This window comes from Carassius gibelio, chromosome A7, assembly GCF_023724105.1.
Source record: "Carassius gibelio isolate Cgi1373 ecotype wild population from Czech Republic chromosome A7, carGib1.2-hapl.c, whole genome shotgun sequence".
NCBI lineage: Eukaryota > Metazoa > Chordata > Actinopteri > Cypriniformes > Cyprinidae > Carassius > Carassius gibelio.
The window spans coordinates 36,203,661-36,217,691 of NC_068377.1; the positions used below are offsets into that span (position 1 = coordinate 36,203,661).

A 14,031-nucleotide genomic window follows, 5' to 3' on the forward strand; every position below is an offset into this window, starting at 1 on the left:
AGTGAAACAGTGGGTGCATCCAAAAACTGAAAAATGCTGCCTTCGGAGGTCGTATTCCAAGGTAGGAAGGCATCAAGGCACGTACGAAATCAATGTCAGCTTATGTCCTGAGATGCCTTCACCTGGCCGGTTTTTGAAGGCAGCATAGATGTATCCTTCGCTGCCTTTGATATCCCACAATCCTGTGCATTCCATTCTGTGACAGTTAAGCCAAAAATAAAGATGGCATCTGAAAGTTGCATTTTTGAACTGTGGTGCTGGTAATTAGTGAATGATGGTCTGGTGCGGGTGATCAGAACTAAAGTGATTGGGATCGTTTATTAGAGGAAGAGCCTGGTGTTTCCATGACAGAGCTCCTCTCTTCCCGATGTCGAGGAGGGTGACCTTGACCATGTGGCGCTGTATCTTGGGGATGGGAAGAGTGGAACTCTGTCAGGATATTGTGATAGAGTATACTTTCTTTTGGGATCCAGGATCTTTCTTCGGAGCCGTATCTCTCCCACCCAACCAGATATTCCAGTTTGCCTACATGACATCAGGAATGCAAGATCTCCTTTACGGAGAAGATGGTTCGATCCTTCAGCACCATAGGAAGATGAGGGGTTCATGAGGGGTTCATCAATGGGACGAAGCTCTGTGTAGACAGGAGAAATAGGTGAGTGATAGGGTTTGAGTAGGGAAACATGGAATGTTGGGTGAATTCAGTATTGTGAAGGGAGTTGGAGTTCATACCTGACTGGGTTGACTTGATGGATGATGGGGAAGGGACCAATAAATCTGGGACTCACCTTTCGGCAGGGAAGCCTGAGGCAGATACCTCATGTGGAGAGCCATACCTTTTGTCCTTGGTGGAATGTGGGAGTGGGTGCTCTCCAGACATCTTCCTGATGTTTAATGTCTTACTGCACGCTGGAGATGTTGGTGTGCCGAGTCCCAGACCCGCTCTCTTTCCTTGAACCAATGTGTGACTGATGGAACGTCTGCAGGTTCCCCAGACCAAGGGAACAGAGGGGGCCGATAGCTGAGTAAGCACTGGAAGGGGGTGAGATCAATAGTGGGCTGACAAAGGAGTTGGCTGTGGCAGAAGGTACAGTATGGAGGTATCACCCTATCTCCTGGATCTTTATTTCTGTTTGACCATTGCTCTGGGGATGGAATCCAGAAGATAGGCTTAATGTCATCAAAGATCTCCAAACTTGAGAAATACATTGGGGACCTCTATCTGATACCATGTCTTCAGGGATGCCAAAGTTTTGAAAGACGTGGTTAAAAAGTACCTCCGGCATCTCCATGGCAGTTGGGACTCATTTTAGGGGTACTAGACAGTAGCCCTTAAAGAAACTATCCACTGTGACAAGTGTGCAAGTATTTCCATCAGATGCGGGTAAGTCTGTGACAAAAATCGACCCCTAGGTGTGACCAGGAAAGCCGAGGAATGGGGAGAGAAAGGTGTTTCCCAGATGGTAAGTGGTGGGGTGTCTTGGCCATAGCACATTCCTGGCATCTTCTCACATACCTTCTGATGTCAGAACTCTGGTGTTTGGGATTGTTGATTGGTGGAAGAGCCCGGTGTTTCTGTGACAGCCGGTTAGAGCACAAAAATTATATAAGGGTGAGGACACAGGTGATCAGGTTTAGGGAATGTATTGACACGTGATTATCAATGACAGGCAACAGAGGCATTAGTCTGGGACACAAGAAATAAAATAAAGGATGATGAATAACTAACAATAACCAGGCATATACAATAATAAAAATCAATTTGTTCATAAAGACAGCTAAAGCATACAAAATCCACATCAGTAACATGTTTCTGCCATGTCTCCAAGATGGAATGTCTCCATCTTCTGCGACTTAACATCTCGGAATCTGGGTAAATGACTTGAGGTAAAGATCCATTCGCCCACCCCCTGAGAAGACTACTAGGGGTCACTGGGTCAGCATTGGCCACGTCGTAGGACACTTAACTTAAAGGGTTAGTTCACCCAAAAATGAAAATTATGTAATTAATGACTCACCCTCATGTCATTCCAAACCAGTAAGACCTCAGTCCCTCCATTGAAAATCTATGTACGGTATATTATCCATGTCCAGAAAGGTAATAAAAACATCATCAAAGTAGTCCATGTGACATCAGAGGGTCAGTTAGAATTTGTTGAAGCATCGAAAATACATTTTGGTCCAAAAAATAACAAAAACTATGACTTTATTCAGCATTGTCTTCTCTTCCGGGTCTGTTGTGAAGTGATATCCGGCTTACTTTGGGCATATTCCAGGTAATGTCCTCTTCTTCCTTCATTATCATTCAGGAGAATAGATATTCCAGCTGTTAAAGGCAGGAAGTGACATAATGGTCCTGAGACAGAAGATCCTGCAACTTAAGTGGTCCTTGTATACAGCAGAAATTGATGTAATTTGGTTGCTTTCCAGTCATCAAGTTCGGTCAGAGCTTGTTTTGTGGATAATCACAGACATCTATAGAAGACATTTACAGTGCATGAGTTACATGGCCTAATTTTTTTTATTTACTTTTATAGCAGCTTTATAATGCCTTTGAAAGACTGAAGTCCATGTTTTCTATAACACATGCAAATAAAAAGAACATTTTTCAGACTGTCGCATTTTGGGTTCTGCAGAAAAAACAAAGTCATGCACGTTTTGGAAAGGCCTGAGGGGAAAAATAAGATTCATATTTTTTTTTTCTGTGAAATTCACTTAACTTTGAACAGCTCAGGGAATTATACTGTAATGTTGTAATGCTTTGTGATGACAAAACGGCACAATGAAGACCAACTTAAATATCCATTATGACACTTTTTTTAAAAACAATACAAAACTTTATGAGTATATAAAATGACAAATCGGCAGAGGTGGACAGTAACAAAGTACATTTACTTGAGTACTGTACTTAAGTACACTTTTTGAGTATCTGTACCTTACTTGAGTATCATTTTTTACAGAAACTTGCTACTTCAACTTCACTACATTTCAAAGACAAATATCATACTTTTTACTCCGCTACATTTATTTCAAGGTCCCTAAGTAGAAAGTCGTTATGTAGCAGTTTTTCCAGCGTGTGCATTTTCAGATTCACTAAACCCTTTTCATGCAAAAACCCGGCCTGCGTTCTGCCAGGACATTCCAGTGTTGCCAACTTACAGTATTTACAAGCCTGCGGTTTCCCGCGTATCTTTTAAAGGATGCTTGGCTAATTTGTTATGCAAATCTGGCAACCTCGGGACCTCCCCCGCTAAATTAACGTCTGTATTATTGTGTGCTCAATAAAGGCAAATATGATAATAAAAGATGAAAAAGTCACATATTTATAGTGTGGTGTAATCTTCTGTTTATTTACCACATTGATTTTAAAGAGACAACTGTATATGATGCCTTACGTAGGCCAGGTGCTACGATCAAAGAAGATAATGATCGGCATAAAGTAAATAAAAATTACATACACTTTGATCTACATGACAAAGAAAATTTAGCTTTTATTCTGTGTGAACTTGCATGTGTATGAGTTAACTCATTAAAGCTCTTTCGAAAACGGACCACGTTTTTACTATAGTAACTTATTTAACTATGGTGGGCTATTTGCAGTAAAATCCCATTTTTCACAAATGTATTATTCTCTCACTATAGTTACCATAATTATGCAATTTGTAGTAAAACTACTGTAATCACAAATTTTACATAACTTCATTGTAGTTAAACTATGGCAATACAAATAAAAAATGTCTGCTATTACCATATTTAAAAAGTCTTACTACTCTGTCCTACTGGTAAATTACTGTAAAAACTGGTCAAGGGTGTAGTCATGGGGACACTACAGTATACTGACAAAAGTCTTTCGGATGAGGCATTAAACCAAGGTCCTGACTCTCTGTGGTCATTAAAATTCTCATGATGTTCTTTGAAAAAGAGTAGGGGTGTAACCCCGGGATCCTGGCCAAATTTGCTTATTGGCCTCTGACCAACATTGTAAGTATACAATAATGTGCCACAAAACAATGAATTTACTTTCTTTTTGATACTTAAGTACTTTTAAAAGCATGTAATTTCATACTTTCAAGTAAAAAGCTTCTCTTTACAACTTTCACTTGTAGTGGAGTAGCATTTGACCAGTAGTATCTATACTTCACTCAAGTAATGAAGTTGTTTACTTTGTCTGCCTCTGCAATTCAGACAATAACAATCAATATAATTTCATAAGATATAATGAAGTTCATGCAAGTTCACTTTTAATAAACAGATGGTAGTGACAGAACATTTATATATTATACTTAAAGTATCACCCAGATATTACAAAATTCTATATTACAGTAGTAGTTGAATGACTCTTGATGTTTCTCTTGTTGATTCTGCAAATATGAAGAGATGTGTTAGTATCTGAAGGATAAAAGGTGCACCAAAGTGCTGCAGTGAAAACATTCAATATAAAATTCACATCATGAATCATTTTAAGACGGATAATTATAGCCATCATAAACAAGAACTTACTCTTCTTTGAGAGAAATTACCCAGTCTTTCGTAGGATCAAGACACATCTCTCCTTTCTTCATTTTGGCACTGTAAGTAACAAATTATGTCATTCTTTAAAAATGATAGAATTACTCTTAACCACTGCATAAAATGATACACGAGTCACATTCTGGCCGCATCATTCTAATTGAGCAGTTAATCCAAAAATACAAAAACAACTGTCAGGCAAAAAGCAAGACTTTTATGATTTAAAAAAATAAATTAAAAATAAAAACTGTAAAGAACAGCTCAGGCATTCTGCTAATCTTTCCATTTAGATGAACGATCCATGAAGCATCACACTACCACTCAAGTATTTGTACACTCCCTTGATCGTAAATTTTTATAGAAGATTCACTGAAATTAGCAAATAAATCATCAACAAGTGTTCATCACATGTGAACTCCTAAAATGATATATAAATGCAGGAATGTGCGCATATATTTTGAGGGGTAGGGGCTCAAGAGAAAAAAAAAAAAAAAAAAAAAAAAAAAAAAAAAAAAAGGGCACTTCTTATATTTTTGTTGTTTTAAAAAAAAAAAAAAAAAAAAAACTAAATATATTAGGAGTGTGCAATATTTCCAAAAATATATTTCATTCTTCTGCTGCTTATCCGGGGCCAGGTCGAATATATTTATCTGAACATTTTCTGGGACTTTGATAACGATAGTAAGATGATATTTTGGGTAGTGTGTTATTGTGCTGATATCTTAAGGACTAATTTGGAGAGCTGATTCCTAAGGTTTTTGATATTCTACATATTCTGTGTGGTGATCAGTTCACAGCAATGATAGAAATGGATCTTTTTTTCTGTTCCTTTTAGGAGCATTTTTACCTTTATAAAGCCATTTTTTTTTCTAAAAGTGTGCATTGTCTTTTCAGTCAAATTCTTAAATTGAATCAATCAATTAGAATAATAAGCAATTTGGGCTGTTACCAAGCAAATTAAAGCAGTATTGACAAAATTAATCTTTCCAATGCAGAGAAAACAGAAGCTGCATTTGAAGGAGACTTTAGATGCATTTACAAACTGTTTAATGCAGAACATGCAATAATGTATTTATTCTGCAGTTACAAATGCATTAATACCATTTTGATATTTTAAACAATGTTAAATACTGATATTTAAATGCATTTTTATTTTATGGAAAGAAAAAAATCATGGATTGAAAAAAACAAACAAAAAACAAAACAACATGCACTGGTCTAAGCTACTAGATTTCCTAATGCCTTAGCTAAACTTTAGCAAACTTACATGGTAGCTCTTAGGGGTCATGGATGTTAGCAAGACAGATTAACTATATTTGCCTTTTGTCTTTTAGATAATAGTCTAATTATCTAATAACCTGATTTTGATTAATTAATTCATTTAATAATAATAATAATAATAATAATCAAGAAACTTTCTCCAGAAAGAAAAAGGGCATGTACTCAAGCCCACTTTGAGGTCTATATGTGTGAACATGCCTGTTTAAAATGTATCCCAGGATGCACCTTGGGACAAGTTTGTTTTTTATTTTTGTAAAAAAGCAAATTTTGACTGGTAGTGAACTTTAGATATTTATCAGTCTGTGAAGTTACTCACATGATCTCCTCATATTTACATTGTGGTCCAGCAGTAAAAAACCTCATTGAGAGTATTTTATCAGCTGGAATTGCTGGAGCTGAATACATTTGAGGGCAGTTGCAACGTAGCGGTGGGCGAACAGGTCTTCCTGCAGCGACAGAGAGAGAGAGTGTGAGTTACTGTAAGACTTGCATGAAATATTCATCAAAAATGTCAAAAAGCATGATAAATTAATGTTAGTATGCTTACCCTCTGTTGTGGAAAGCAACGCAACTGTGCAGATCAAAAGCACGAAAGCTGATACTGGGAGTTTCATCTTTCTGAGCCAGTATGGTGCAGAGCAACACTAGTGAAGAGATGAAAAAGCTGTAGTCTGTTGGTTGTGAGAATACAGCGCCCTGCACTCTCCCTTTTAAAGACAGTCCCTCCCACACAACATAAAAAAACGTTTGTGCAATTATGATTTCTCAGCATTCTTCTCTTCCCAGGAACTCGTTCTTCAATTTCACTCTGTAATAAAAACATTTAGAAGCAGTATAAGTGCTACCAAATGTCTATTGTCTATTGACCTATGAAACACACACACCATTCGGAAACCAGTCAGTATCTGTGACCACCATTTGCCATTGACCACACATCTCCTTCGAATAGAGTGGATCAGGTCATTGATTGTGGCCTATGGAATGACAGTCCACCCATCTTCAATGGCAAAGTTGCTGGATATTGGCAGGAACTGGAACACACTTTTGTATACACCGATCCAGAGCATCCCAGACACATGCTCAATGGGTGACATTTCCAGTGAGTATTCTGGCCATGCAAGAACTGGGATGTTTACAGCTTCCAGGAATTGGGTTCAGATCCTTTCAACATGGGGCCGTGCATTATCCTGCTGCAACATGAGGTGATGGTCGTGGATGAATGGCAAAACAATGGGCCTCAGGATCTCATCACGCTATCTCTTTGCATTCAAAATGCCATCAATAAAATGCACCTGTGTTCATTGTCCATAACATACGCCTGCCCATACCATAACCCCACCTCCACCATGGCCCACTTGATCCTCAACGTTGACATCAGCCATACACGCTGTCTGCCATCTGCCCTGAACAGTGAAAACCATGATTCATCTGTGAAGAGAACAACTGTCCAAAGTGCTGTCCACGGTCCAGGTGACTGGTCTCAGATAATCTTGGAGGTGAAGATGCTGGATGTGGAGGTCCTGGACTGCTGTGGTTACACTGTGGTCTGCGGTTGTGAGGCCGGTTGGATGAACTGCCAAATTCTCTGAAACACCTTATGGTAGAGAAATGTCAATTCATGGGCAACAGCTCTGGGGGACATTCCTGCAGTTAACATGCCAATTGCATGCTCCCTCAAAATTTGTGGCATTGTGCTGTGTGACAAAACTGCACATTTTAGAGTGGCCTTTTATTGTGGCCAGCCTTAGGCACACCTGTGCAATGATCATGCGGTGTAATCAGTATCTTGATATGCCACACCTGCAGTGTTGGGAAAGTTCACTTTCTACATGAACTAGTTCAAAGTTCAATTCACAAATTTAAAAATGAACTAGTTCAGTTCATAGTTCAAACTACAAAATTTTTAACTAAGTTCACACAGTTCCAAAAATGAACTAGTTCGTTGTTATTTTTTTCCATATGTTGCTGCAAGCTATTACTTTTCAAAATTATTGCAACAGCCCATATAGAATCACAGAGAGCAATTATTTTATCAGTTTTAACAATGAAGCTATGTGTCAGATCTTCATATCCAATTTTGAATCCTTATCCAACCAGGGTTTACATTAGCATTGAGGGGACAGCATTTCCCCATTGTTGCTTTAATGCTTTGTCTAGGGTTGCCAACTGTCCCGAATTAGGCGGGACATCCCGCAATTTGAGCCTAGTTGATTTGTCCTTCACGGGACCTCACTTGTCCCGTTTTTTTTTACTACTGCGCTGATCTAACCACTGATACAACAGCAGTGCTGATCACGACACTTGAGAATGATCACCGACATGGTAACACACACACGACACCTCACACCTGGGGCATGTTCAAGTTCAAAACTGTGCGCAACGTTTTGCTACGGTTTCAGGGTTGAACGTCATGTTTCCTGGAAACGGCGTGCACCGGTGTGCAACAGGGTTTGAGATGCGTTTTCTCTTGTTTGGTGGGTGTGTCAGAACTGCAGTCCAATCAGCACCAACATGTATATAAAGCACGCGGTATTAAAGTGAACTCGCACAATGGCTTCAAGGAAAATAATGTACAAATGTGTTCGTTGCAGCTCGGTATATGCAACAACTGAGGATATTAGAAGACATGTTTGTCATAAGTTTTATTGTAAAAATATATGATATCAACATAATGATGTAGTTGTTTATATTTTTAACTTCAATGCAAGTGTATGACATTTGATATTGAAGTAAACAATGGTAATTATGTGCTTTTCCTAAAAATGAGAAAGAAAATACAGGGTATTAAAACCGTATGAACTAAAAATAAAGTCAGTATGTGAGGCTAAATTGATGGCTCCGAAAATTCTTCACAAAGAACACAAATAATGGCCTTCTCAGCCAGGGACGTGCACAGGAACAGGGCCGTGCAGAGACCTTTGGAGGGGCAGGTGCTCAAAGTATAAAAGGGGCACATGGAACAAGGTTTAAATAGCGCGGTTCAAAATATCAATACAGCAATATATTGTGATGCATTCCTTGTCGATTCACGTGTCGATATGGATGATTATGTATTGATACGGCAGCAAATGCTGTGATGCACTTTTGAAAAAGAAACAGATTAGAAGAGACAATTTTAAGTTTAAAAGTAAAATAATAATAATAATAATTCTTTCCACCAAATAATAGCTCTGGGATTAGAAACTGAAATGTCTTAAATTGTCCCAACCTGATGCCTTTTTCTTCTCTGTTCCACAGAATAATTAAGAACAGCTGTTATAGTAAAAACTATAGAAAACACTTGTGCCTCTACATTTTCCTCTTTCTCACCAGCCTCTGTCTCCTGGCTTGCTGTTCCCTGCTCTCTTTCTGTCACTTACATTTTCCTCTTTTCTTCCTATATCTCCATCTCCTCATCTGATCTATTACTTTCCACTCTCTGTCCATCTAGGAACAAGGCTAAATTTACTATTTCAGCATTAATCTATTATTTTAACCATCAGTACTACTCTTGCACCTAATCAATAAGTCCACCTTAAATGTTGATACAAACATGAAACAACTGATCCACTGGAATATAGTGATTAATATTATTATTACTGTAGTAGTTCTTGTTGTCTAAAATTGAACACCTTTGCAATGTTAACAAATGACAGGCTACATGTTTTATTCATCTCCTTGACACTGCACTTTGATGACAGGGCAGGTATATTATTCATTTTATATTGACATTGATATTTGTAAATTTATTTCCAGAGAGATATTATTGAGTTTACAGGCTAAAGTGGTCTTGCTGTCGTAAACACTGTTGATATTGTAGAAAAAATATATATTTGTGTCACATTTAAAATATAATTATATTATAATTCCTTTCTGAATTGTTTTTATTTTCATAATGTTAATTCAGACAATGAGAAAATCTGAATAAGCCTTACCAGTGTTATGATAATTATATTTAAGGCACTCTGCGTGTTAAAAAATAAATAAATACTGTAATATAATAAAAGTTTAGTCAAATAACATAAAAAGACCAGACCCCTCGATCAGTGGCGTCATGCATTCATGATTTTTGAGGGGGCACATTGGGGGGTATAAGTCATGCGACCGAAAGCACTGTATAACTGATATAGGATTATGTTTTATTTATTTTTCCTTTAATTCAAAACAATTCTAAACATGCTTAATATATCAGGAAATATCTCGATTCTCAAACGTGAAAGTAAACGCGTTTTGCACCTTTATAGATTGTTATTTGATCAATATATGGAAAAGTAGTGTAATCTATTAACTACACATAATACCCCAACTTTTTACTTAAGTGCCATATAATATTTTCAATATGACTGAATTTGCATTTAATGTAAATTTTAATAACAATATTGTAAGTTACTTATTTTAACACTTTCATTTTACAGAGAGTAAAGAAAATTTACATTATCAAAGAACATTTTCATTCAGTCTAGTCAGAGTTCAGGCACTCTCAAAAACTCCCATTAAAATCACTGAAGCACTTTACATTACATTATGCACATCTGCACTTTTGTTGTTTCTGATGAGAGAATTCGCTAAATAATTCAGTCAGTGAGCAAGTGAACAAAACACCGCGTTTCAGTGACGACTCTTCTGCACGTCTCTGATTGGCCATTGCATTTATAAGCGCAACAGAATCGTTTCTGATTGGTTATCATGAAGCGTTATACGAACGCGTCTGTCTCTGGCTCAGCGCCAGCCAGCGAACACAGATTTGAATTTAGCATTGAACTTGGAAGCTGCATTTAAAATCCACTTTGCCCAAAACTCTTTGAATGGGCATGACGCCTCTGCCCTCGATGCCTGTGAAACGATTCTCCCTCAAACAGCACGCTAACGTTACTTCTACACTACAGCTACACACTGCAACATATCTGCATGTTCTCACATCACGTCGTTCTTGTAAAATAATAATAAGTAAATAAAAATAAAAATCACTTCGCTGAGAATGAAACACCACTTACCAGCTTCCGCGGTGTTGAAAATATCCTCTAGCAATTAAAAAAATGCGCGCGCGGCCTGACGAATCTTCCCGGTCGTTGTCAGGTGAAAGGTCATCATGTGGGTCATCTTATTGATGGCTAAATTATTATTCAGAAATGTTACTAAAATTTAGATTGGGCATGGGCAGGCATTCACAAAAGAGTACGTTATGAAAAAAAAAAAAAAAAAAATTCAGAAAATTTTGCTTTGACAAAAGGGCACTTGGGACACCAAGGGGCAAAGGGGCATCCCCCCTGCACGTGCCTGGCCACTTCTCAGTATCTGCTTCCAGAAGAAAGGAACTGCCTGCAATTTTTGCCTTTGTTGACATTGAGTGGCGTGAAATTCTGCGTCATGTTCGCACGCGATGGTTGTCTCTTCATCCAGCTGTTGATCGTCTCCTGCAGAGCTGGCCAGCTCTCACCTCATATTTCAGGTCCCTTGGGGAGACCTGTCCTTTGGCACTGAGGAGGACTTTTGAGGAAGAAGAAAAAACTGCAGCTGCTGAGATTTATCTGTGCTTTTTCCACAACGTGGGGTGTGTGTTTGACACACTTGTTAGAAAGCTGGAGGAAACTAATCTCTGCGTCCCAGATGTTTACGAGGAGGTGGGAAAATTCAAAGTGAAGATGCTTCAGCGGAAAGAAGACAGCTTTTTTAGATACCAGACCAAGCAGCTGATGGACAAACAAGTGTCAGCAGCACAGAGATCAAAGCAAAAAATGACTTTCTGGAGTTGTATGACTCTGTCATTGCATATGTTGACAAATGGTTTGATTTCTAATCAGAAAATGTAATGATGAAACTGAAACCAATCGGCCTACATAAGGAGCTTTCCTTCACTGACCTGAAACAGGTGGTGGTTTCCCTCAAAATGACATGAGTATGGACCAACTCTATGAAGAGTTTTGTGCTAGTAAGGAAGAAATAAAGAAAGCCACACAGGATACCACAAAATCCACCAGTGAGAAGTGGGTTACAGTTTTCTAAATTCTAGGGAAAGCCAACTTGATCAACATGTTCAGGATTGTTTCATTCGTCCTCAGTGTGCCAGGCTCAAATGCCTTTGTAGAGAGGATTTTCTCTCTGATGAACATTAAATGGTCAGACTCAAGAAACAGATGCAGCACAGAGCTCATCAAAAATGAACTTCAAATAACGGTGAACTTTGACCTGTCATGTAAGGACTTTTCTCTGGCTGCACAAAAGGACAAAAGACTGCTTGAATCAGTCAAGGGTAGCCACAAATATCCATGGAAAAAGTAGACTTGGTTAGCAGAGGCATGCCCCTCTTTTCTTCTTTTGCACTTAAAGGTTTTATTTTACAACTTATATATAGTTTGAGTGAATAAGAATGTGAAGAATTTATTCCCCACCACTGTTTGTGTGCACAGAGGTTGCATGTTTTGAAATTGCTATTTGATTCCAAGCACAACAGCATACATAAGCTATGTTATTTTTAGTTTGTCACATGCAAGATTAACATGATTTTTTCTAACCTACAGTGCAGGAGTCACAAGTGTTTTGTCTCAGTCCTTTAATTGAACCATAACATATAACCTTTACTATTTGTCTGTGTTAATGCTGCTGTAAAGGAACAAACTATTATTAAACTGTGACGGTTGGGTTTAGGAGAAACACAAGGAGAGGGTAGGATCCAAATGCAAGTATTGTTTATTGTAACAAAAAAGGTAAATACAAAATAAACCGTCATGGGAGACAAACAAAACAAATACAAAAGAGGAAACCGGATGAAATGGTAACTCTGAGGAAGCGAGAAGGTAAGGGGAAGTCTCGGGAGACGAGAACAATTCACACATAAGGTAAGGACTCCATACAGATGACAGGGAAAGTCAGCTATACATAGGGAGACTAATGACAAAGGATTGTCAGCACCTGTGCGATTTAATTGGAGTGCAATTACTGTGAAGACACAACCAGACTAGAGGAATTAAAGTGCCTATGGTGAAGTGCCTAAGGAGAAGTGAGCTCACTAGGGAACACCCAGGAAAACAGAGACTGACAGCGTGACATAAACCTACTGTACCTTGCTAAGGCATGAAAGTTATGTATTAATATTTTATTAAAGGGATAGTTCACCCAAAAATGTAAATTCTGTCATCGTTTACTCACCCTCAAGTTGTTCCAAACCTGTATGAGTTTCTTTGTTCTGCTGAACACAAAGGAAGATATTTGAAAGAATGTTTGTAATCAAACAGATCCCGGGCCCCATTGACTTCCAGTAGGAAAAAATATAAACCACACACTACTGCTGTGTCCCAAACCTAAGTGCATGGACCCTGTAGTGTGCATTTGAAGTGCGAATGCTTCACAGCAGCGCAATGAAGGGTGTCCCAAACTGAAGTGTGGGACTCCGAAGTGCAGATGTGAAGTGCGATTGCGTCACAGCGTCACAACTTAAGCTGTCCCAAAGTCAGAATGCACACTTCGAAGGGCGCATTTGAAGTGCGAAAGAGTCACCGCAGCGCGCCGAAGGCTGATGAATTTCGAAAGCGACTTCAAATGTTCCCTTCAATAGAGCATCAAAGTCTCGCCCACAACTGGTGCCAGAAGTAAAAATCAAATGCAATTTCTGCATTGACATTTGGGGTATAAGCCATAAAAACGCAACCATACATGGTAGACTTAAAACCAGCTAGGGCTGTACTAACCTATAGTAATAGCTCATATAAACGCCAAAGGTTCATGGGGCACTAACCTTGTTTTGAGATGAATGCCTTTTATTCGCGATGTCTTGGATAAGTACTTCATTACCCACAATCCTGAACAATCCCACAATCCCACAGTGATGCATCTGATTGTTGGAACTCGAGTAACTGCCTGGTTAAACCCTGTGAAGGTCCATGAAGACTGAAGATCATTAATAAAAAATAAAATAAAATAAAAACTTGTGTCAAATGCGTCCTTCAATTCCCATGAAAATGAAGTGTACATCTATGGACTGAAGGAGTGGATGCCGAGTTGCCATATCCTTCATACTGATATTAATTATATTATTACATGATTTCTTGTTTGACTATTAATCAAGTTATGGCAAGAGTGAAATTTGTAACCTTATGTGCACTTATGAGATATTAAAGAATCCTGTTCTACCCTGTATTTCTTTTCCTCAAGATTAATGTCCACATATTATGTGTGTGTATCCAACCGTAATGATAAGACACTTGCCAGTGCTAGAAAGCCTTGAATTTTAGATAAGTTCTCTGTGTATGTGTGTTAGTATCTGTC

General features: G+C 38.4%; 1 protein-coding gene across 1 annotated transcript; it reads right to left on the reverse strand.

Moving 5' to 3' along the window:
- Positions 1 to 2,822: 2,822 nt before the first annotated feature.
- Positions 2,823 to 6,642, reverse strand: LOC128017409 (interleukin-8-like). Its single transcript, XM_052602786.1, has 4 exons — positions 6,338 to 6,642; positions 6,107 to 6,236; positions 4,501 to 4,569; positions 2,823 to 4,361 (listed from the first exon to the last, which is right to left on the reverse strand). Exons 1-4 carry the CDS (start codon positions 6,402 to 6,404, stop codon positions 4,313 to 4,315), a joined length of 315 nt encoding a protein of 104 aa, XP_052458746.1. The 5' UTR covers positions 6,405 to 6,642; the 3' UTR covers positions 2,823 to 4,312.
- Positions 6,643 to 14,031: the final 7,389 nt, after the last annotated feature.

Excerpts from the sequence above, each read along its gene's own strand:
- LOC128017409 (XM_052602786.1), bottom strand. The coding sequence starts at position 6,404 with ATGAAACTCCCAGTATCAGCTTTCGTGCTTTTGATCTGCACAGTTGCG. Across the intron at positions 6,237-6,337 it reads GTTGCTTTCCACAACAGAGG|GAAGACCTGTTCGCCCACCG; the intron begins GTAAGCATACTA and ends CTGTCGCTGCAG. Across the intron at positions 4,570-6,106 it reads TGTAAATATGAGGAGATCAT|TGCCAAAATGAAGAAAGGAG; the intron begins GTGAGTAACTTC and ends TGTTACTTACAG.